General features: G+C 42.3%; 1 protein-coding gene across 1 annotated transcript; it reads left to right on the top strand.

The window, feature by feature from the left end:
• The first annotated feature begins 2360 nt into the window (after positions 1 to 2360).
• UBE2L3 (ubiquitin conjugating enzyme E2 L3) lies at positions 2361 to 24501 on the top strand. Its single transcript, XM_063315836.1, has 5 exons — positions 2361 to 2558; positions 2992 to 3114; positions 14636 to 14731; positions 20282 to 20468; positions 22302 to 24501. Exons 1-5 carry the CDS (start codon positions 2361 to 2363, stop codon positions 22454 to 22456), a joined length of 759 nt encoding a protein of 252 aa, XP_063171906.1. The 3' UTR covers positions 22457 to 24501.
• Positions 24502 to 25176: the final 675 nt, after the last annotated feature.

Below are 25176 nucleotides of genomic sequence, written 5' to 3' on the forward strand. Positions count from 1 at the left end.
TAAACAACAATACCCAAATAACTGGGTATGAAGCTGGTAGGGTGTGGGTGTGTTACAAGCACTTTAAACTTAACTGAAAAACAACCCAGCAGCCAGTGATGTTCTTTTCCTGCTGGCAAGACCAAGATGTAGTTCTGTTTAATAGTCAGCTGTTCCCTTTTTCTGAGTAGAAAATTGCATTATTGTTTTTTTTCATTGCTTTGAAAAATGGCTACTGTATTGCAGGTCTTAATGAGGGCCAAGGAACAAAGCAAAGAAGTCACGCAGTGGATCCACTCGTAAGAACCTAAGCTTGCTGGACTTCTAAAATATGCATTAAAGTGGTATGTATGCTAAATAAGTATTTTAAGGTGGAATATACATTGAGAAGCATGGTTAGGGCAGCTTAGACCTGTGTACCTCCGAGGATGTGTCATGGAAAGGCAACTGAACGATGACTACATTTTTCCAAATGCTTCTCAAGCATCAAGAGGGGGGTCTTCTATAGCAAGGTAAAATTCCTGGAAACGTTAAAGCAGCGGAACATAATGGGGGCTTCCCATCCCTTCTCCCTCTTCCTGTCAGCCCCACCAGGTAGACCAGACCAGGAAATCAACTCCACAGGAAGGCTAAAACTGCTTTTATTAAGATTGGCTGTAATAACAGAATCTTGCAAGTCTGATTGTGCTGGACCTTCTCTTCCTTACAGTTCAGTGAATTAGGAGGGCATCTGCCTGATCCATTTCCGAATGTTATCTGGACATTCTGGACATTAATAATGTTTTACATCTTGTCATCTTGGGAATGGAGCTTGCATATATCCATCAAGGCTATCTTCTTTATTTCCTATACTTTCTAGCTTGGTTCATCTACCACACAAAGCTGAAACTAATCAAACCATGGGTTCCTTCCATGCAGGGACCCACAATTGTCTTGCAGGACCCTTCCCAAAACCACGTCCTACCATTCTGCTGGCCAACGTCCCTGCTCTTATTGCTCTGTGGCCGCTTTGTTTTTAATTTCTAATATATTTATTTCATTTATACCCCGCCATCCTACTCCCGCAAGAATGCTAAAGCAGCTAACAAAATTGATTGTCCCTCCCTGGAAAAGTGTGCATCTGAAGCAATCAAAAAGCCATCTGTTATTTTTGCTCCACTGGCTAATTTAGGCTTGTCTGCTAAATCAGGTTACATGGATTATTAATGGCTTCAAAATCTTATCCTGGCTGCTAAGTAAGAAAATGTTGATGTCATCCTTGCCTGCAACTTGCCTATCAACATACAGAGTGGTATTTTTAAGCATCTGAAAGCAGCTGGTAAGAAAATACACATCAAAATGAAAACAAACAAGCCTTTATCAACTAAGGCTGATACCTTAGGGATTTGCTTATTGATTTATATCTCCATTTCCATTCTTTATTTCCACATACTGTATCCAAAGCACCAAGAACAATAAAAACACCATAAAGCAATTTGTTATTTAAAAACTGAGGTGGGGGCGAGTCTTCTTTATAATCCAGTCTACGATGCAAAGGAGATGATGCTTGCTTCTGTTGTCTATTTTTCCTGACCTGCTAAAATGCACTTTTAAAAAAATGTTTAAATTAATTGGAGATGTAACCAGATGAGGGCACCAAATCAAATCAAATCTATTCCAGCCATAAGGCCAGCAGGAAAAAGGCACCTGTTCCAGCAGATTGCCAAACAACATTCACATTTAAAATACCAAACTAGAAATGAAGGAGGAATTGAATCAATATTATCTAGATTGGGTTTAAACACATTTCCGTGTTACTAATATTCACATTCCTTTCCCTACATCTCTTGATTGCCTCCAAACCCCATGTTTTGGAGTCATTTTCTCTTGAAATTCCAAGGTTGAACAATACTATTTTGAACAGTTTCCTACCCTCACAATAACATAAAATAGTAGAGCAGAAATTGCCAAAATATCTCCAAACCACATTGAAATATATATTTACATTGAAACACAGTATATACAGTGTGTGTGTATGTGTGTGTGTGTGTAATGCTTGTGTAGTATGCACTTTTGCATCTTACCCTGGGGAAACCATAGTCAGCACATTACCCACGAAGGGGGAGATGGGCGGTGGATAAAGTTATAAATAAATAAATAAATTCCCTTCCCCATCACCCCCATCGTGACCTACGCCATCTTGATCACTTGTACCACTATCAACCCCTTCCGCACCACCATCTTCACTATCATCGTCACCATTTATTGCTGCTTTCATCTCCTCCGCCCTCCTCTCTCTCTCTTCATCATCCTCATTTTCACCATCCTCGCACTCTTCCTTTTCTTCATCATCTTCAACCTCCGCCGTTATAATCTTCCTGTTCGTCGCCTTCCTCTTCATGATGCTCTTCACCATCTCCACGTTCTTCCTCTCCTTGCCACCTTCCTTTTTCTTCGTCATCCCCATCTTCGTCTTCAGCGCTGTTACCCTCCTCTTCGTCTCCACCAGCATATTCCTCATCAGCACCACCTTTGCCCTCTTCTTCACCATCCTCCTCTTGATTTTCTCACTCTTTTCCCTTTTCTCTTTCTTCACCATTGTGATCTTCACCATTCCTTTCATCACTCTCTTCCTCCCTCTCCTCCTCATTCTCATGTTTTTCTCCTCTTTTTCCTCCCTTTCTTCCTCACCATCCTCACTTTCTCCCTCATTCTCTTTTTCATTATCCTCCTGTTCTTCCTCCTCACTCCTTCATCCTCATCGGCCTCCCCTTCTTCGTTTTCATCTTCCTCATCCTCACATTCTTCTTCTCCTCACTTTCCCCATCGCTTTTATCCTTCTTCCTCTTCATCGTTCTCAGCTCCTTCCTCTTCCTCGCTTTCTTCATCGCCATCCTCACTTCGTTCCTCTTCTCCACCTCCCTCCCCTGCTCCATCTTCACGGTCTTCCTCTCCAGCCTCTTCTGCTCACTTTCTCCTTCAACATCACCCTCCTCCTACCCCCCCGCCCGACCAGAGGGGGCTCCCCGGCAGGAGGCTGTTTCTCGCGCCCGCCCGCGCGCGCGGCCTTCCAGGAAGCGCCGCCGCCGCCGCCGCCATGCATTGTGGGGCAGCGGCAGCAGATCCAAGATGGCGGCCAGCAGGAGGCTGATGAAGGTAACATCCAGGCTGGGCCGCCGGGCCGGGCCGCCGGGAGGCGGGGCGCGGGCCGGCTGGGGTGGGCGAGCGGGCGGCCGCCGGGCCCTGCCCGCCCTCGGGCCCTGCCCGCCGTCGGGGCCGCGCCGGCCGCCGGGGCCGCGCTTCCGCTGGGCGGCCGGAGCGGCCCCGCCGGTGCCTGAGGGGGGCGAGGAGGCCCGGGCGCGCGGCCGCCCCTCCCGGCGCCGCCCCCGGGGTCGCGCCGCGGCGATGGCGGGCGGGGGGCTCCCGCGGCCGGGCCGGGGCGAGGCGGGCGAGCGGGGCGCGCCTCCCTGCCCGGCGCGGGAGGGGCCCCGCGGGGTGACTAAGCAAAGCGGGGCGCGGGGGCGCCTCGGCCTGGCGACCCCCGCGGGGGGCGGTTGGAACGGGCGGGGGGAGAGAGGGAGGGGCGTCTCCGCCCGCCCGCCGCGCCCGCGAATGGGCGGCGGCGGCGGCGGCGCCTTCCGACGTTACGAAAGCGGCTTTGGGCGAAGTTGGGCCTTTGTGGCACTCGGATCAAGCCCGAAGCGCCCCCCCCCCCGCCAGCGGCGGAGAAGCCTCTTCCTTTAAGAGGTTCCCTCCGTGTCAGGGGAAAAGGGAACCAACAGGAGATCCTCCACTTGGCGCTGGGCATCCTACTCAACCTGGGGATGGATTTGAACCTTAAAAAAAAAAAAACCCTGGGTCAGCCCCAAAGGAGGGGGGCTCCTCCACCAGCCACAAGGTGAAGCCTTGCTGGGGTAGTTTAAGGGTTCCTGAATGAAAGCCTTTTTCTGGACTTGCTAACAGAGGGGGCTTGTAAATTGATTAAAACTCCCTGGGCCAGCTTTCCGCTTGAGTACGGAATTCCCCCGCTTTGGAGATTTGTACAGGGTGCGGGTTGTGAACAGATCTGTGCGCTGGATTTGTGGAACTTGCTGAACCACCAGGAAACAGCAACCAGGGTTAAAATTAAAACAAGCTGATTTAGCCTGTTGTGAGAAAGCATCCCCCAAATTTAGACTTTAACCAATCTGGTTAAGCCTGTTTATAGGAACACAGTCACCATGTGGGATGAGTGGGTTCACCTTTCCCCCTTCCTCAGCCCGTCAAAGCTTTTCTCTAAAACTTGCTTCCCAAAATAACCTGTTTTCTAGGATTGGCCAGTAAATGGAATTATAACTGAATGGTCTGGTTCACACAATATGCTAAATCTCCCCCCCAAAATCCCCTAAACTAAGGTTAAGTCTAAACAAGATTAACTTGTTGTGGGATTGTAGCTGCTGAGGCCTTAACTGACCTGCTTAATGCTATTGTGCAAACACAGCATTCAGATGAGATGGTTGGTTTTGTCATCTTTATTTATTTAACATGCTCATCCTAAAGCTTTCAGGTCCCTGAAGTTGCTTTATTCAGCCACAGGAAGACACTGTAAAAGGATTGCATTTATTAACTTCCTGGATTATGTCAAGTGGAACATCCATGAGAACAGGTTGGCAGAATAGACGCAACAAAGCAGCATCTGGATCTTAAAATAATAAGCTGGCAGGGAAGAACTACAGGTCATAAAGATGTAATGCTACACTGCGCTGAATGGGGTTTACATCTTTTAAAATCTGTACACGTTCTTGTCAACATAGTTCAGTGTGGCTTATTCCCAGATAACACAATAACAGCATGAACTGTATCAATGTCTGTTCCAAAGGAAATAAGGAATATGCTTAGGCATCATATAAATGAGTTTGAGATGTGTTTTCTTTTTCATCTTTTTTATAACAGACTATACTGTCCTAGCCTCTGGCGATTGTTTTCACTTCTTAACATCATCATTTCTAGTGTTTGAGGTTTGGGAAATGGGAAGATATTTTGCAATCAGGCAGTTGCTGTGCTATAAACTGTTCCATGGCTCTTAAAATATCTACATTAGAAGTTTCTCTTGGAATTGACCTTTTATGGTATATTCCTTGCTGTTATCTCGATAGTTCTTTTATATTCAGGTAAAGCTTTTGCTAACATTGAACCATAACAGATAGCAGAGTTTCCAAGTCAGCTGCAACACTTTGATTAAGAAACCCTGTTCAGTTGGATAGCATGTACAATTTTTACAGAAGAGAATGATTCTTCCTGTAAAATGCATGCTACACCTAGAAAAAACACCATTTTGCTTTAGAAAGGCTTAATTCAGTCTTTTTCTTATATATTTTTAGATACAGTTTAGTTTTTATGATTGTGTGATAGATTTGGAATAAATCTCTTACTGTTTTAAAGTTCATGAACAAGATTTACTTAGAGGAATTCAAGAAATACTTCGAGTTTAAATAATAATGCCATTAAATGGATATAATTCTCCAAATCCTGGCTGAAATTGAAGATTTCCCCAAGTTCATCCACCTACGGAGTAGTCAGGGTTGGTATTTCTTTAAACTTGGAGAAGGGATTTCAGAAATGTAGCCCATGCTATTAATTTTGTCTTGTACTTCTAGACTTAATTGTAATTGCTTGTTGAGGCCCTGATATGCCAAAGTCATATCCTTGTAGTTTGGGGGGAAAGTCGTGACTCCTTAAAGAGTCTGGCCCTTTCTATTTTTAACCCTTTATTCACTTGCATGCTTATAACTAATAATGTACAGTTCCTGAAAGACCTAAGCTGAAGAGGCAAGAAGACACTGTTGGTTAATGGCCACTCTGCACACAAAAATATGCTGAATTTTATACACTCCCAACCCAAACGCAAGGGTGATACAATTAACACAGTTAGCTTATAGCACTACCAGTATTTTTAAACATGCAAAACTTGTCAATCAAAGCTACAGTATACTGTTTGCTTTTTTCATAGGAATTAAGTTATTTGGAGGATATTGGGCTCCAAATAACATGTGTAGCCCTGTAGCTTAAGATAGCAGACCTTGTGCTGAGTAACTAACTAGGTTTTAACTGTGCTGAGTAACTAACTAAGTTAGTGTGTTAGTGTAATACAGCTTGCATATTAATTTAGTGTGGTATTTTTCTTCCCTCATCCATCTCAGGCAAATCTTTTTGCTGCAGCAAAGGAAGCCACCCAGAAACCAGTGTTGTTTATGTAACTGAAAACAAAAATGAAACTTAAAACTCTGTGACCTAAGGGAAGAAACGTTCCTCTCTAAATTTGGTCTTCTCTTGGTGTAATTGGCAGTTTCATAATATCTGTGAACTGTAGGATAATTGAATGGAGGGCCTTTTAAACCTCCCATTTAATCTTTGGGCCCTTAGTAGCAAAGAGTATTAAACAGCTGATTAGTTCTGTAATTTAAGCCTACCTCATGTTTATACTGATTTCAGTGAGAGCTTCACAGAATAATCAGAATCTCTGTGGGCATCTGAGTCCTTGACTTACTTTATAGGAACTTATTTTAATACAGACTTGGATTCTATTCCTACTCCTGAACTTGTGATTTTTTTTTAAAGTCACAAAGAAGAAGGTATGCTGTAAAAGTTTGGGATGGCCCCATAAAGTGAAGATACATACAGAATGGTAATTCTGCAGTTTGTCGTTCCCCCACCCACACCCATTTACGTACGGATGCCTAAATGAGGGTTTATTTATTTTATTACATCTATATCTCACTTTTTCTCTGAGGCACTCGCAGCGGCGTTATTACTCATCATTTTATCCTCACAACTACAACACTGTAAGATCAGTTGGCTGAGAGGAAGTTACCGGCCAGTCACCCAGCGAATCCAGGGTTCATGGGTATCCCCAGTCCCATATTCAGACATGTACTCAACCTGAAATATTTGCCCTTTTAAAAGAAGTACACTCTGAAATAATTATTGGTGTTTTTGATCTCACTTCATATGTGGAGAATGGAAAGAGATGGGATTCATCATGCAGCAGAGGTTCCTAAGCCTTGTCATTATAAGCCAACCTCCTTAGGCAGGAACGGCGGATTCTTCAGCCTTGTGGATACGAGGCTCCAGCATTCATAAGCCTAAATACCATGGTTGGTCATCAGGATGAAGGAGCCTGCAGCCCAACAATATCTGGGTGATCAGAAATTCCCAGTCTGTGCCATATCCAATGATAAAATATTTTTAAAACTTTCCATGGATGGCAGAAATCCATAAAAGCATTCCAAATAATAAGAACATCCCTCTCAGAATACGACGTTTTAGACTGTGCGGGCAGTGCTTCCTGGTGATTGCACTTCTCTTATTTAATTTTCCTAACAAGAAGACTGGATTTTGGAGCTAGGAAACTGACGTTACCTGGTGGTGAGGTCACTCACTTGTATTCGAACTGCTCCTCCCTGCAAACCTGCTGCCTGCTTTAATGTCAGATGCTCTTGTTGGAAGTTGATGTTCAGCCAGGCACCATATACAGTTCTGAGCTTTTCTTCTGTTTTTATTTTTCTTATTTAATAAACTCAGTCAAGAACATAATCAAAATATAACCATTTAAAAAAACAACAGCCAAGAGCACCCGGCCCTCTTCTGAAACCCAGTAGTCAAAATCTGCTTTCATTTCAAAACCCTACATAAATAAAACAAGTCTTCCTCCTACCAGAAGGATAATAAAGAGGCAGCTCAGGTGGCCTCCAGAGGTTTTAAATGGTCACCGTTAAGGTCCTTTCTAGCATTCCCAGGAGTTGTATCTATGGTGGTGGATTAAAATGTTACAGCATGGAAAAACTTGTAAGGGAGAGTGCAGATACCTTGACCCCAGTCAGGTTTTTAGTCCATAACTCGTCCTTAGAACTTGGAAACAGAGTACGTACTGAAACAAAGAAATTGCACAGGTTTGTGGTAACAGTCTAGCTGTAGCCTTCCGGTCCAATTCCCGGCTGGCTTTTGGCAAGCAAAATCAATGGGGAACTGTGTGATTTGCTTAACAACCGCTGCAAAAAAGGTCGTAAAATCAGGTCAGATTCGCTTGATGACCGCTTCACAACCGAAATTCCGGCCCCAGTTGTAATTAAGAGAAGACTACCTGTATAGCTGACTAACTAGTCTTAATTGTTCAGGAATACTCTTGGGTACTGAACAACATTTCAGCCTGAATCCAGAAGTGCCCCCCAGCTGTGCACCTGTGTCTTGAGGGGACAGGTAACCTTGTCCAATAGAGGTTGAATCCATATGACCGGATCACAGCCTCTCTTTTTTGTCCTGTACTAAAAATAGATCCTAATTTAGACCTCAGCAGCTTCACTGCAGTTTGATGGAAAGGAAATACGGAACTGAGGATCGTTGGCATACTGGTGGCAGTATTTGGTTTTGGCCTAGCATGTTGTGGTTTTAAAGCCACAGTTTATTGAATAAGCCTTGTTAGCTGAGCTCGTGTAATTTGTCTGATCTTAAATGATGGTTTATGAACAGCAGTTGGTGGGGTCACCCAACATCAGTGGGAATGGCTTCAATCATTAGAAATTGAACTAGAAGAAGAAGCAACTTGGCATTACTACTGAACCAAGAATCGTAGTGGTTTCCCTAGCAAGCCAGAGCTGAACCCAGGGTTTGAAGTTGGCTAATGGTTGCTGGCTTTAGAGTAGCAGGAAGGTAGATTCTGATATAATGCTGGTATGTTCCTGGTTACTAGTTCCCACTAGTGGGAAGAGCCAAATGGGTGTTACACAGATTCAAGTGAGATTTCACGTGACCCATGGGAAGTTCACACCAACGGTATTTCTGGGAGAATTCATCCCCACCCATGGTCACAGGTTCTCACATGAGTCTTGCTATAGATGTGGGCCATCCTATAGCATTTTCTTTTTGTTTCAGTTTCTAAAAGAAGCAAAATTATTCGCCTGGGTTCTGGTGCAACTCCATGTAAACTTGTACCAAATTTATAATGAATGGAACTCTGGATATTTATCAGTAAATGGTGACACACTCCAAGGGGTTTCCTAGCAACATATTGTGACATAGTATTTAATAGTATGATGCCAGCTCCGTGGGAAATTCCTGATTGCTCAACTCCCATGCCAGTGACTGAATCTGAGTTTTAAGATCTCTGTCTTAAAGATCTGTTTTAAGATCTCTGTCTTGTTTTTCACTTCTTAAATTTGGAGTGTTCAAGATTGTTTGAGAGGTTCCTGTAGTTTGGCTTTAAATGTCTGCCTTGAAGGCAAGGAAATAGCAAGCTGGTTTATTAGCGTTCGCCTGCCCAGTTGCATTGTCAAACATTTACTTGGCTGAACTCCTGCATAAACTGGGAGCATCAGGCACACCCATATAACCAAACCAAGTTGTTTACGTTCAGACACTGGAACGTTGTATGTTCAATCACTGGTGAGAGATTTGTGTTCTTGTTAGCAACTCTTACCTGCTTACATCTGTCTACTGTATGTATTTTGTGGGTACGTTCTGCCCCAACCCAGATTTTCATGGTTTTACCAAATCATTTCAATTCATGATGATGATGTTCTTGACCCAAGCTTAACCCAGCGTAGACTGATTTGAGTGTATTATCTTAACTAACATTTTTTTGGCAGTTGAAGACCTGACTCTCTGAATTCAAAACAAATGCAGTCTATCTAAATAGTTTGCAGTAATACATAGAGAGAGCTTTCAAAATCTTGCACTAAAATTTGATTTAAGTTTCATTAAACCAATTTAAATGGAAGTATCCAGCATGTGTGCACCCCTTTCCTGAGACATTTTACACGCCGCTTTGTTTTAGCCTGGCCCGGATATTAACTGCTGTGCTCTTTTTTTAACTTTGCAAGCAGGGTAAATTAATTCTCAGATTTATACAAAATGAGTTTGTTTATATGTTTATGTTTCATGTTGAAGCACACGCATGTTGCTGGGCACCTGATGAAGGAGGTCTGATCTGATCTGAATCATCATGCTGATTTGGAAAATTGATTCTATTCAAATGGAGATTTGGAGAATTGAATCGAGTTTATTCAAATTGTCCGTTTTATTTGGGAAAAAGAGTTGTTCCAACCTAGAAGCCCACTGAATTGTCAAAGTGATTTGCAATGAAATATGGAAATTCAGAACTTCCATTGAACTGGCTTTACATACTACCGACAATCCCCGAATCAATCCTTTGCACACCTGCAGTGCATAGCATAGCCACCTCCACCAGACTATTTTGAATAGTCCCATCAATATTTGACTGTCTTTGAGTCATACGCCAAGTTGATTGAAAAGTGTGTATTTGGGGATATTGCAGTAATAGTTTCCTGAAAAGGAAATTATAGGGAATGTTAAACGGAAGGTGCATGGTCAGCATAAACAGTGGAAATTAAATGGTTTTCACAGCAAAGAGTGCAGTGCTACATACTGATCCCCCCTTCCCCCTCACCAAATATTATTGGTGGTACTGTACTGTTGCTTGTCTTGCAGTAAAAACTATGGAATTTCTTCTAGAGATTTTACTTACGAAACCATGCTCTAATATTTACCCACTGATCACTAACTGCCTCTCTCTGGTTTGTGATGCATTTTCCACATGAACATTTTGAAAGAACATGTTGCCCACGCTGGAATTGTATCAGTGAGAAGAAGCAACGTGGGGGTGCTATAAAAACCGTTCATAAGCAGAGATAAATGTGTCATTGAGTTTTAAACCACCAGCTATGGAGAATACGTTATAAAAATAATTAAACTTCAGAAAAAAGGGGGAAACTGGCCTGCCGCCATTAGTCAGGAGCCTGAGAGTCAAAATTAAGTTAAACAAAAATGGCTTAGAGGCTGAAATTCTCTACTCAGCAGTTTGTTCCTTAAAAAAAATAAATAAATAATTGGTTTTGATAAGGGAGGAAAAGGCCAGGTTTGATGTCCAGCCCCAGTGCCATTGAATTGTCTCCTCTGCCAAAACCTTTGACTAACACTACTCCTAATAGATTCCCAACTTCAGAATTTGCGTATCCACCCCGTGTCTCTCTTCCTTCCATCAAGGGAGCTGCTTTCCACATGCCACTTGGAGTTCTCCAACACCTTCCTATGTGCCAAAGTAGACACCGTGTGGCTTGACAGTTAAATGTCACACCCTTTCCAAATTCACTTTTTATTGGCAGTAGTCACTGCTGTGGTTTTCATCCTTTACCTCTTGACTGGAAGGACGGCAGATTTTTAAAAATGTACACTTCTTGTCCTCGTGCTATTCATTTGTATGGGACAGGCTGATGTGGATGTCTGCATTCTTTTCTACTGCAGGACCAATTCAGTCCTTTGCGTAGGATATGATGAAGTTGTGGGCTGTCTTGAAGGATCCTAAGGGAGTTACTAAGGCCATGATTATTTCAAATGATTGTAAATGGTCTTCTCTTGACCTGAAGGCCTCTTCGAAGGGCTTGGTTAGAACTGTCAATTGGACAGTCTACCTTGGAAAGATTCACTACGGTGAAATAAGTGGTGGTTCGTCTAAATTGGATAGTACGCCTTTCATTTGCTCTTCTGTTACGCTGAAATGCATTACTGGTTGGCAATTCAAGTGTTGACAATACTCCACTCTTACCATCCTACCCTTATTCTTGTGGGTACTCCCTTGGAGTTACTTCACCTTTAGCTACTTGCTGCAAGCGAACAAAGATGTCGCACATACTTTGGCAGTGGTAGGCACTGGCGGTTTTGCGGCCAGTCTCGTCGGTCCGTACGCGTGCCATCATGGCCCTGCACCTGTTTGAATGTGTTGTAGGTGAAATAGCTATCTTCGTAACTTGACAATCAACAGCCGTATCTTCTTCTTACGATACTCTTGACGCTTCCTTTTCAAGCTTGAGTTGCTTTATTGAGCCATTACTAAACTATATCAATACTGAGAAAGGAGTGGTGCTCTCATTTGAAACAGGAGCCCACTGAGTTCAGTCCACTGAAATAGCAGTTGGAAAGGCGCTCTTCCCCAACTCTGTGAGGACTGTCGTAAGCTTGTTTGATGGGGCTCTAAGGAGAGTTTTTCCATCAATAAGGGTATAGCTATATTTCTGTTAGTTGTTTTTTTTTCTGTTTAGAATTTCTTGTTTCATTTAATTTATGGCTAAATAAATGAATCATTTGCTTGCTTATGTTGGTTGGAACTGTATGGAATAATACAGGTGGCCCTCTCTTAACGACCATTCATTTAGTGACAGTTTGGACTTACAGTGGTGCTAGAAAACTGATTTGCAACCAGTCCTCACACTTACGACTGTTGCAGCGTCCTGCAGTCACGCACTTGCCATTTTCAACCTTCCCGGCCAGCTTCCGGCAAGCAAAATCAATGGGGAACCGCGTAATTTGTTTAAAGACCACATGGTTTGCTTGAATGAATGCAGTGATTCACTTAACGGCCACCGCCAAAAAAGTCATAAAATTGGGGCAGATTCGCTTAAGGACTGCTTTGTTTAGGAACTGAAATTCCTGTCCCAATGGTGGTCATTAAGCAAGGACTACCCGTACTGCCATTCTGTGTTACGCTCATTTCTGGCTGCGGTGACCTGTGGAAAATATATAATACAATCTTACATGGGACAGTTAAGCTGCTGAACTGCTGATCATACTTTGCAAAGAAGATTATATTAGGTGACTACCTTTTTCAATCTAAGAAAATACCCACCTTCAGAATTCTTCTAAATCGGTTGCCTTGTTTAATCTTGCAAACGGCTAATAAAACGATGTAATGAATGTAAAACTGGAGTCTGACTCTTTAGCCTGTTGGATGCAAAGAGTTCAGAAGCAGTCCATTTTAAAGAGGGCACCTGTCATCTGCACTGAGCAGGGAGGGAGCTGTGAACCAGGATGCCCTGATTAAAATCTATCACTGCCCTGAATGTAGTAACCATGTGGTTAAAAATGGAAGATTTTTAAAAATAAAATAGTTATTATAGGAAGTGCTCTTTTTTTTTTTTTTTTTAGAGAAAGAGCTCTTTTTAGAGGAAAACTAAATTGATGCAGGCGTGCTAAAGCCTACCTATGCACAAATCGTAACCTCCTTTCACACACATTGCTTAAAAGAAAGAAAGGGGTGAGGAAGGCTGGTACAGGACCCAGTATAACATGTCATCCTTTTATTTTGAATTTCCAACTGCGCTCAGGGCAAGTTATCAGGGACACAAATATTGAATTCTTTTCCTACATACCATTGTCCTCCTGAAGGTGATTCTGTATTTCTATTTTATCCCATTATAACTGGTTAACCCATTGTTTCTCAACCGTGGCAGCTTGAAGATGTGTGGACTTCAACTCCCAGAATTCCCCAGCCAGCCTTACAAGGCTGGCTGGGGAATTCTGGGAGTTGAAGTCCACACATCTTCAAGCTGCCACGCTGGGTTAACCTCTGCAGTGCCTTCAGGTCTGGCAATACATCAGTACCCTTCTGCAAGCAAGGAGGGGGGCTGAGAAGTTGATAGCTGAGTTCCTGTGGGGTGGGGTTGTCTATATATATATATATTTAATTTGGGGGATACCTGTGTGGATTTTTTGAGGGAGCGGATATACGAAATAGTGGAGCATTCCTCCTCCTCCCAAGGAGGAGGGCTGAAGTCTGCTGCTCATGTGGAGAAAGACTATTATTTGATTGCAGATTTTATGGTTAGTAGCTTTTTGGCTCTGTTGTTTTTTTTTTGAAAGAGATGTTTCTTGAGTACTCCTGATTTCCTTCTGGGATCACATCAAGTATGTGGCTTGGCAAAACTTGGCCTCTGCATCCGAATGCAAGTTACTTGTGCCTTCTGACTGACCAGGTTTCAATCGAAGAGATTAAAATTGAAATTGAAACCAGGTTTCCCACGTCTGCAGGATTCAACACTTCAAGAACTGCCCCACTGACCTTATCGTTCATAATTATAAAGCATGGGTAGGGAATGTGCAGCCCATGGGGGGTGGATGAGCTATACCTCTCAGCATTTCTCATGCTGGTTGAGGTCCAGCGTTCTAAGTGCCACCCTGTATCATTATGCAAAAGGTCTTCGAATTTCCATCTCCTACAAAAATTAATTGGTCTATGAAGAGTGTAAAACACACACACACACACATATTTACATACACACACGTGCACACATTAGTTGAGAGCAGTAGCAAAATGTCTTTGAATTCTGTAAGTTATGGTCTCATAAAGAAAAAAATTAATCTCTGCTTCTGAAATACAATTCACAAAAAAGAACATGTGTTTAGCAACTGACTCGCTTTTCAATCCACAGCGTTTAATGGCCTGTATCGAGCGATAATTCTAGGCTTCGTAAAACCTAGATTACAAAATAGGAACGAGCGTAGAGCTAAGCTTTCTTCTCTTCCACTCTTCATATCCCAGCATTGTGCCAGAATTCCAGCTGGTATTAAGTCTGAATTCTCTGTGAAAGTCAAAGAGAGGAATTCTGCCTTTTCCAGGCTGTTCCCAATTCTGGCTACCCCCCACACCTCCTTGTGCAGAACCTAGATAGCATGACAAAGAAACAAGGATGAGGAGAAAGCACTCCTTGGTGCTCGTTCCTGTTGTGAGACCAATTCTCTCGACTGAGACAATACGAAAGTAAAAACAATACACGTGTCTTCCTGAATTATAACAACCAATTGTTTCAGCTGTTCCGGTTAATATGCTTTTTTCTGCTCTGCTTGGTTGCAGGAGCTTGAAGAAATCCGCAAATGTGGAATGAAGAACTTCCGTAATATCCAAGTTGATGAAGCTAACTTATTGACTTGGCAAGGGCTTATTGTTCCTGTGAGTGTGAACGAAACCTCTCGTAATGGCAAAAATGCAACATTGGTCATTTGCGGTGATGAATTCTGACTTTTCTTAAATACCCTGAAACATTTAGGCTGGTCCTGGCAGAACTGGTTGGGCGAACCAGCGGATTTTCCAGAGTTAAGGAAAAATATTTCTGGGCTGTTTTCAGAGGAAATGCAACCAAAATAATTAAATTAACTGCCATCCATCTTTGCATAAAAATAAGTATTTATTTATAATGTATAAAGCCTCTAAGCTTTTCTAAATATTGTGCAGTGGTTAAAAAATAAAAAGCAACCCATCCCCATGAGAAGTCCCCATAGCTAACAGACACGACAAAAAAAAAGGCATGTGAAGGAAAAAGGAAAGTGAGGATAAACACTCCACAATTCTTAAAAACACTCCAAAATGTGTCATAGAGTCGCATAGAGCTGAAATAGCAACTAAGGAGATTCTGATGTGGGTTTATTTCTAGCGCCCTCTGAGAACCCCAACATTTTATGTAATATATAGGTTTGGGAAAGGTGGGATTTATTTCAAGAAATTTAGATTTCATTTTCTGTCACAGAATTTAATTTATACCCGTTCCCCCACACCCCACAGGTATTGTCTGTCTCATAAACATTGAGAGATAATAGTGATTTTTAGCAGCATGACTAGCTTCAAAACCAGTGGCTTTCCCTATCTCCCAAAACACAGTCAGATGCCCTGGGAGGGGTGATGGAGCAGAAGAGATTATCTGAAGCATAATTTGTATTTATAATTAGTTCCTGTGTAATTGACCTGAACCTAGATGGAAAAGTTTCAGCTGAATTATAAAAATAGGGCAGTTGGAAAAGATATTGAATATTTATACAATTTATTTGCAGGAGCTAACCTTAATCTTTGAAAGAGCATCTTTAATCATGCATTAGATAGATTAAGAATGGGATGGGTATACTGTATACAGATACAAGGCTTGTTTTACATGTCCCACTAAGCCGTGAATCATGGTTTGTTTGGGTTTTGCTTAGCGTGCTTTCTGACCCCAGTTTAGTGGGTCTTATTCGACAAACCGTTTCTCGATGTGATTCCAGCAAATAAGTTGTGCTACAGAGGAAGGTTTAACTACGACAAAGAGAAACGAGTAACCTGAGAAATTAAAGATGATTTTTGTGATCTCTAGTTACAGTGGATGCTTTTAAATTATGACTAAAAGCATGAAAGTGAAAGTGATTGTATATTTGCGGGTACGCCTCTGACTTATTTTTCAGGGCTGAACATTTAAACATCCAGGTATTTCTAGATTCCTAATTCCTGCCAGCTCCCACCACCTTAACTAGTGCACCAACCTGAAGAAGAATGGGAGTTCAGCGCACTTGAGAGGACCTGGTTTGGGGAAGTCTAGCACATTTAGCATTCTGCTCACCACCACGGCCAACCAGAAGCCTCCAAGCAAAAATTTCCGTGGTGGTTATCCCTCCCTTTAGTGGCCTATCCCCTGCCAGCATCCACTTAACCACTGCACCAGATAACCACTGATCGAAACAGCCTGGGTCTGTTTCTAATCCTCAGCCCTTCAGAACCCCAGAACAAGCATAAAGTTCCATGCAGGGAAGAGGAAAAGCTGTGGGGCCCCCATTCCCCAAATCCCTAACTGCAGTCCATTGCTATTACAGCCTCTGTAATTCTGCGGAAGGTATTTATTTCAGCCCAAGAGATGGGAATACGATCCAGATAGCTGCCCCACTCTGCTGACTTTTCCTGCAAAGGGATAAAGGTCCGGTCCAGTTCTTCCACCCCTATAAAAATGACTCGTGCAAAATACAATTTTACGTCTTCGCCAATGGAAGTGTATCCTATGAGGAAATCACTGAATATTCTAAAAATGTCTTCCCTGCACACAGGAGCATCCAAGAGGGGTGGGGGATGTAATGTGCAATGCATCCTGAAGTCATTGCACAAATTATAGCATTTCCACGATGCCATGATGCATTTATCTATCTATCTATAGCTATCTATCTATTTAAAAGACTAGTCTCGTGTCAAAAGTGCAGGAAATAGGGGGAAAGCATTAATTACAAGTTAAAAAGTTAAAAACATTTAATAAAAATACAAAATTTGTATGACTCTAGCCCAGTGCCAGGCCACATTGATGGCAAAGAGGTTTCCGGCCAATAAGTCTCTCTGCGCGCATGTCGGTCCCGAAGGGCACTGCAAAAGATGGGTAATTGTTTGAATATTGCTGCATTCACAGAAAATATCCTTGCCCTCAGGGAGAAACCCCCAGTTTTCCATATAATCTTTCGTTCTGGCCAAACCAGTGCGCAGTCTGTTTAAACATCTCCAGACCGTCCACTCTTCCGAACCTCCAGGCAACTCCTCAAGCGGTTCGATCCAATTACGAAAATGTTTTAAAAGACTTACATAGCCTTCCATATTCTCACCACAACTCTGGGCAGCTCACATGACAATAAAAACAGTAAAAAATACCCCAAGCAATCACAGTAAAAACTCCTGGAGCCCTGGGGCAACACCGTCCCACACGTCAACGCACCACGTAGATAGCGGCTGGTCCCAGATGCCCGTGCCTTTTGTTTCATGCGTAACCTTTTCAGGTGCTCCCTTTACTGCTCCACCCTGGTGGCAGCACAGAGAATGCCCTTGTAATTCTTGGTTTCCAAAGTGGTTTCCTTGGTGGCTCTGAAAGCCCCTGTTCCACGCGGTAAAGGCCCCTTGAATGCAAAGGCTGGCTGTGTGGATCCTTTGGGGACTGGTCAGTTAATTTTATTTGTTTGTTTATTTTTATTTATTCATCCAATTTATACAGCCTCCCGTCTCACAAAAAAGAGTCTGGGCGGCGTGCAACAAGAGCATAAAATAGTTAATATGGAAAACAATGATTATTTTAAAAAATTTAAAAAATCAGAAAGGCTAAGAGAGGACCGCAGAGGTTAACAACAACAAATCCACCTCGGTGCCTCGCCAGCCAGTCCCTTGGGGCCCCCAGGTCTGATGACATAACCAGGTTTTGGGGGACTTCTGGAAAAATCAGACATGGAACCAGCCTCACTTCAAGGGGGAGGACGTTCCCTAAGGCGGGTGCCACAGCAGAGAAGGCCCACCTCCTAGGACCCGCCAAGTGTAGCTCTGTAGCAGACGGAACCCATAGCACGCCTCTTCTGCCATATCTGATGGGACGGGCAGATATAACTGGGGACAGGCAATTCTTTTGCAGGCCTAAAGAGTCATCCTGCAGAAATTTTAAACCCATTCCTAAATATCTCAAGCACTGTGTTTCTATTGAGAACCAGCAGCCACTGTTGCCATGGAGTTGGTTGCCTGTTTCTTCTTTTCCTGGCTCTTGCACGCGAGTTTACTGATTAAATCCCAGTGTTACGAAAACAAACCCCAACCCCAAGTAAAGGAAGTTTAAAAGTTTAAAAAGAAAGTGAGTGAGGTTTAAAAGTTTAAAAGGAGTGAGGTTTCAAGCTGTTAACCAGTACGGAAAATGGAGCCCTTGGCTCTGGCTCATTTGAGTCCCAAAGAGGTAGTTTTGATTTTATAAAGGCGTTGATTTTTTTCTGATAAAGGAAGGGAATGGTTTTGCCAAAGAGAGCCAAGAATAAATCAAGGTTGTGAGGTCCGTGGGACAACGTGATGTGTATCAGGAGACCCCTAGAACAAAGGAAGATAGAGTGGAGTAAAACTCATAATGTAAGTCACATATTACAGCCTACAAATGTGTGGTGTTCACCTTCCTCGGTTTGAACCAAGAGACAACCCACAAGCAGCTCAAAGCCTTTGATCTTTGCCATGCACGTTGAACTCTAAGGCACTTGAGGATGCTTGAGGTTGGGACATGCTTGGTGGGACACAGCACTGCAGTCTTGGTGTCATCTAAGGAAAATTTTTAATACACCCAAATCTGCACCCTCTTACGCCTAAATACATGCACCCTAAATTCTAACTTCTGAGCAGTAAATGGGGAAAAGCTGAAACCAGAATGGTTACGGTGTTGAATTTTGTAGAGCGTAAAAAGATGACCCTGAAGGAGATATGCAGGAACTGTCACCTAGGCAAAAGGAGATGAAACATTTTTTAAGTCCAGAACGTACAGATAACATTAGGAAGTGACTTAGAATGACACCTTCCTGATTCACTGAAGTATAAGGAGGAGGAGGTCTGACACAATCAGACTTGCAGGATTCTGTTATGCTTCCCAATCTCAATAAAAGTAGTTTTCGCCTTCCTGTGGAGTTGATTTCATGGTCTGGCCTACCTGGTGGGGCTGACAGACTAGGACCAGGCAGAGTGAGGTTCGTGTCCATCCTGAGCTACAGAAGCTCCCTCAGTGGCTTGGGGTCGATCTCTCTCCTTCAGCCCAGTCTACCTCACAGGGGTGCTGTTGTAGGGAAAAATTGGAATACAAAGTAAGAGGCTGGATATAAATCTAAAGATAGCCCTAAAACTTTGAATTGTTTACCAAAAAAACAGAAATGGGGATTCTTCAGAACATGGGCTTATCTTGTATAAAAAGTTGTGCTTGGCCCATGTCGAGTGAATAATTTATTCTGAAGGATAAAATACTTTGTACCTTTTTTTTCACACAAACACATATATTTTCGTCCACTCCCTCAGGGCTTTTTCCTCCCTAAACAAATCTATATGTTACTCTCCTGGAATGGAGGAGTGAGTCTTCTCCACTCACACACTAAATATATCTTTGAATAGAGGTGCTTTTAAAAAGACATTTTGTCAAGTTGTATCTTGCAATTCTGTTGCAGGGTTGTGAGTGATTTTTTTTTAAGTCGTTAAGAGTAATAGTCCTTCAAATGTCTTATCCAGATACTAGTTTTGCAAGATAATCCTTCCTGCAGGCTTTCATTGTAAATTCCTAATCATTCTGTCTTCTGTAAACAGTTCTGTAAATTCAATCTGTGTGTAAAATCTCCTTTATGGGGAAAGTTAGTATAGGCAATATATATATTTTTTTTTTATTTGAAATATTTGTACGGCCACCCATCTTAAAGTCAAACCTTGGATGGCTTACAGCCCAAGAATAAAACAATACATACAGCAATAAAAACAGTAAAAACCAAAAACAGGATATTCAGTTAGGAAGCCCACATTCCCATTTTTCAGGAGGTTGCACAAAAAAACCTCTGTCCTGCTGATAAAGATTGCAATATGTAAGTTTAAAACAATCAGATTTTTTTTAAAAAAATAACAGACTTAGTCACATTGCTAAAAATGAAAAAGCAGGGAAGGGAGAATTGGGAAACGGGATGATGATGGTTTTGAAAAGGCTAGATTTAGATCTAATAGTAAAACAAATCACTAATAGTAAAACAAACTCACAAGAGGTTTCCTGTTCCCTTAATTCCCAATGTTAGACCCCCTCCACTTCTTCTAAGATGCTGCAAGAATCCTTAGAATTTTTATTTTTAAATGGTGGATCTTGTGTGCCTGGCATCTCTTCACTTTTGCCATACAGCTTTCCTCTGAATTTGGTCTCTCGCCGTCTTGGGCTGCCCTTCATAACTTCTCTCTTGCTCCTTGTAGGACAATCCTCCATACGACAAGGGTGCATTCAGGATCGAAATCAACTTTCCCGCAGAGTACCCATTCAAACCTCCGAAGATTACATTTAAAACAAAGATCTATCACCCTAACATCGATGAAAAGGGGCAGGTTTGTCTGCCAGTAATTAGTGCTGAAAACTGGAAGCCCGCCACCAAAACTGATCAAGGTGAGACATCTCCAGCAATTTTTGACTACCGATTTCTACACTAAATGTAACTTTTTGAACGGTTATCTGTCTTGGATCTTGCAGACAAGCAGGCCAGGCTATTCAAATCTTTAATGGGGTCACTTTGGGGGGAAATTCTGACTTTTCTCATCCCTCCCTCCCTCTTCCACTTTTCAGTGCAAAACTAGCACCGAACAAACCATTCAGATAACCCTGAAGAGCTGGAGGTGTATTTAGGAAACTGGGCAACAGCTTCAGTTATTTGCCTTTTCGTGGATTATATTTAAATACATTTGTAAATTGCCAAATGCCCGTTTTCAGCCCATCCTGCATTGCATCTTGAACAAAAAAAATGTTTAAGAAGCAATTGCCTGGGGAAAGCATTATTCTTTTTTTTTTATGGGGGGACAGAAAGTTCATAGTGGATAGCATGACTGTTAATAATCTGCGTTTGGAATAACTATTTTGATTGTGTCGTGTTATTTGGCCTCCTACGTCTACCAAATACGTTCTTTAGAACATGGGCTCCTTTAGAATTAGAAGCGTTAAAATCAGTTGCTCTGAGTTGTTCTGATTCCATGCCTTCCAGATGTAATTGACTACCATTCCCGGCCTGCTGCAGCCCACTTCCTTTGGAAGATCCCGCCTTGAGAAAAGTTGTGCCCGTCTGCTCGAGGCTGTAATAATTCTTAGAGGTGTAATGTTTAATGCAGTATTCCTCCTCATGGGGGAGGAAGACCCCCTTCTACTGAATTCAGGCAGAAAATGACAACTGCTGTCCTGCTTTTGCTATTCTGTTTTTTTATCCGTTCAATCGTGTCCGATTCTCAGGGACTGCCTGGACAAGTCCCTGCAGTTTTCTTGGCAGGTTTTTCAGAAGTGGTTTGCTGTTGCCTGCTTTCTAGGGCTGACAGAAGGTGACTGGCCCAAGGCTACCCAGTTCTAGTCCCACCTTCATGCCTAAGGTGGGACTAGAACTCACAGTCTCCCAGTTTCTAGCTGGGTGCCTTAGCCACTAGACCAAACTGGCTGTCCTCACTTTTCCTATTAGATGCCAGCTAGGGATACAAGTAAAACCCATAGACTCCAGAGCACTCCTGCTCCATTAAAGGCTATACATTGCTTTTCTGGAAATATCAGATGCCTGCAGCTCCAAATATGCCAAGAAAGGTCTAAAGTAGTTTGGCTGATACCTTAGTTTGACATTTGAATTTATTGCAAAGAGTAAGAATGACAGATTTCCAGGCAGATGAATCTGAAAATGATTTGTCCAATGTACAAGGAAGCAAGCAGTGTGTTATCTGTCTTATTCCTCATATCTCTTGAATAAAACCCCAACTAGGTGGCTGTAAAGTATGTCAACGTCCTTTCAACCAGTTCCTAAATGGTTCATTCTGACAGCCCCAACCGAACTTGAGTTTCCGCATCCAGCGCTATTTATTTCCACGTCTACTTGAATGTGGACACATAAGGGTCCCTCTATTTGTTTCAGCAAAGAAAAGCTGTACACGCACATTATTTTGCACAAGCAGATTGGCTCCTCCATTTGTAAATCTGAATATACGGCCGTTATGGTGGCTGACATGGTTAATCAAAAAAGAAGAAGAAGATTATTCCAAATGTAATTTGGAAAATTTGTGGAGGACTCGAGGACTGTTCCCAAGGATCCAAGAGCCATCTGCAGCCTTGGGATCCGTCACGTGCGAATCGATTGTTCTGTGTCTCTTTCACAGCCACGCTGATATCTCTCTCTCTCTCTCTCTCTCTCTCCTTCTCCTTCCCTCACTCCCTCCCTCCCTCCCTTTCTCTCCTCTTTTTCCTTTCTTCCGACAGTAATCCAGTCCCTCATAGCACTGGTGAATGACCCCCAACCCGAACACCCCCTTCGGGCCGACTTAGCCGAGGAATACTCTAAAGACCGTAAAAAATTCTGTAAGAATGCTGAAGAGTTTACAAAGAAATATGGTGAAAAGCGACCAGTGGACTAAAAAAAAACACACAACAACAACAAAACAAAACAAAACCTGACCGAGTTGATGTCAGCAAATGTGTGATAGAAGAGCTGAAGCAGTGCATTTCAGACACACCCACAAAGCAGGACTCTCTATGGAAAATTGACAAGTGCCACCTCTTGGTGTTAACTTGTGGCTGTTACTAACTTTCTACCGTTTCTTAATCAAAAGTGGTCTAGGTAATCTGTAAAGAAAGGATTAAAAATTTAAGATGTTCTAATTCTGCTTTCTTTGTTTAAAATCACTGCTTTAATGTACTTTAAAGAATGCTGTTTCTTCCCCCCCCCCTTGTCACAATTTATCCTCCCCCCCAAAAAAACCCTTAGACTTACAACTTGCCCTTAAAAGTTCAAAAGGTCGTGGCTGTTATTTCTTATTTTCCTTTGCAATTCTCATTTTTCCCCATTTTTTTCTAGACCCCGTCCTTTCCTCCTCCCTCCCCCCCAAAACGAAAGAAAACAAAACCAAACCTACTTATGTCTTAGCAAAACAGAAAGAAAATGGAGAAAGAAAGTTGAAAAAAGTTGGGCAGTTTACTTTCCTTTTCCCCTCTTAAACGTTGCACTGTGTTTCATGGACATCGGTCCCAAGTTTCTCTCAACTTCAGTTTGAAACATAACAAATATGCCATATGTACATCAAAAAAAAAAAAAAAAAACCAGAATCCACCCCAGATCTTTTGTAAATCTGGCTGATGTGGCTACAATAATGTTTATTAAATGGGGAACTCCAAGGTTTGTGTGCATGAATGAATTACAGTGTGGCTAATGTCCTGTTTGGGGGGGAAATTTTGACACAGGATGTTCTTTAGCAAGGGAATAGTGGAATGTGATTTTTCCCCCCTTTCCTTTTCTTCTTTTACTCTTTGCTTTTATTCTTTAGTATCTATGCAGACTACCTAGAATAAAGAATTACTCCAAAAAGCATTGCAAGTCCATTTGGGAGAATTTCAAATTGGGGACCAAGAGGAACCAAAACAGAACCAACCAAGCCCAGCTCCCCATCCTGTATTCTTCCCAGTTGAGAGACTTACGGGAGAAATCCTTCCTGAAATCTTAGTTCTGAAAAACAAAGACCTAGTTATAGACTCTTCACCTTACCTCTTTCCTGGGCAATGACAAGCTTATTTTTCTCCTAATAACGGATTGGTTTGATTGTCATCCAAAATGTAAGAAATTTCCAGTAAGCAATAACTGGCCAATGGTGAAATTGAGCAGTTGCTATTCTCCATAAAATGCCTGTACATGAAATGTGGCATTCCAGAATTACACGTGTTGATTCCGTGGCGTTGTTTAAACTCCTGCTTAAGTTAGGGGTGAAGTTCTTTCTATGTAGAACTGAATCCCCTTTCAATGTAGTGTTACGTTTTAAGTTTAGGGTATCGTTTAAGGGGGGCTAAAAGCAACTTGGTTACGTGACAAGTGACTCCCTGGCTGCTCAGTTTTAAATGCCTGGCTTTAAGCGAGCATTTCAACCCATTTCTGTGAAACTGCAGTGAAGAACAAAAAAAGTGCGTATCATTCTGTTTTGCATGTATTTGCATTCATCAGCATTCCAGTGGGTTATTTTAAGGAATCTGGAATTATTGTCTGTCTTTGCCATATTTCAGGACTAATGTATGTTGGGGAGCCGTGGAATAGCATTTCAGGTTTTTAATATTTTGCGTACGCCCTTTCATCTTCCTTCTCTACTCCAGCTTTTGATTTTGAACTATACAAGATTGACAGCCAAGTACCTCTGTTGAAAAGTAGAAAAAAGCCAGTTTTTTTCCTTATCAGTTGGGGTATGAAACATCTCTGTTTTAAGTGTTCTTAGACAAATTCTTTGGTAGGCAATTAAAAGTTAAACAAAAAAAAACTAAATGGACACTTGCATTTCCTTAAGTGTGTGTGTAGGCTTGGTGACCAGCACTGTCTATTACCAAAATCTCCACAATTTTTGTGTCTTCATTTGCAGAAAGTTGGTACTGACTTTGTTTCATTCACGCTCACGCAGATTCAAAATAAACAAAAAATGCCAAATTTTACCTGTCAAACTGAAGTGTATGTAAAATCCTGCATTGCATCACACTGAAATGAGCGATTGTCTTTTTTTTTTAGCTGTTCTTGTTCCATACACGGCTCTGTACTCTTTTTACTTTGATCGTGAGAAAAAAATGTCGATCTCTCTCTCTCTCTCTCTCTCAAATTGTAAACCTCTCAGGTCAAATTGCAAACATGTAAACTGGTGTTTTCTGAGCAGAGAATTGAAGAATTTGGATCATTTAAGGGACTGGCATTATTCCCTTCTCATCTTGGTTAACTTGGAACTACCTGGAAGGTAACAATGCACTAGCTTTTCCTCTGAGGGTCATACCCATGCATTCAAGCCCACAACCGCCAGCTGCATTTCTGCAAATAAGGTAACACCTGTTCCCAGTTCACCAGAGATAACTACCGCTACCTTCTGCGAACTGGTGATCTTGAGAATGCCCTTACCTTCTTCTCCAAGCTGCTCTGGCCATAGAGATGTAGCCCCCCGGGCTATACCTGCAGCTAAAACAGGCTTGCTTCTGTCGAAGAGCACCTTAAAATATCCCAGGCCACCTCTTTCTATGAGAGTCCACATTTCCCTTCAGTTTTTCCCATGGGAAGATCACCCCTCCCAACCCCAAATGGCCATCAAATTTCAGGACAAAGGATTTTCAGTAAGGTGCA

This window comes from Candoia aspera, chromosome 15 (genome assembly GCF_035149785.1).
Source record: "Candoia aspera isolate rCanAsp1 chromosome 15, rCanAsp1.hap2, whole genome shotgun sequence".
Lineage (NCBI taxonomy): Eukaryota > Metazoa > Chordata > Lepidosauria > Squamata > Boidae > Candoia > Candoia aspera.

Excerpts from the sequence above, each read along its gene's own strand:
- UBE2L3 (XM_063315836.1), top strand. The coding sequence starts at position 2,361 with ATGCTCTTCACCATCTCCACGTTCTTCCTCTCCTTGCCACCTTCCTTT. Across the intron at positions 14,732-20,281 it reads GGCAAGGGCTTATTGTTCCT|GACAATCCTCCATACGACAA; the intron begins GTGAGTGTGAAC and ends TGCTCCTTGTAG. Across the intron at positions 20,469-22,301 it reads CGCCACCAAAACTGATCAAG|TAATCCAGTCCCTCATAGCA; the intron begins GTGAGACATCTC and ends TTCTTCCGACAG.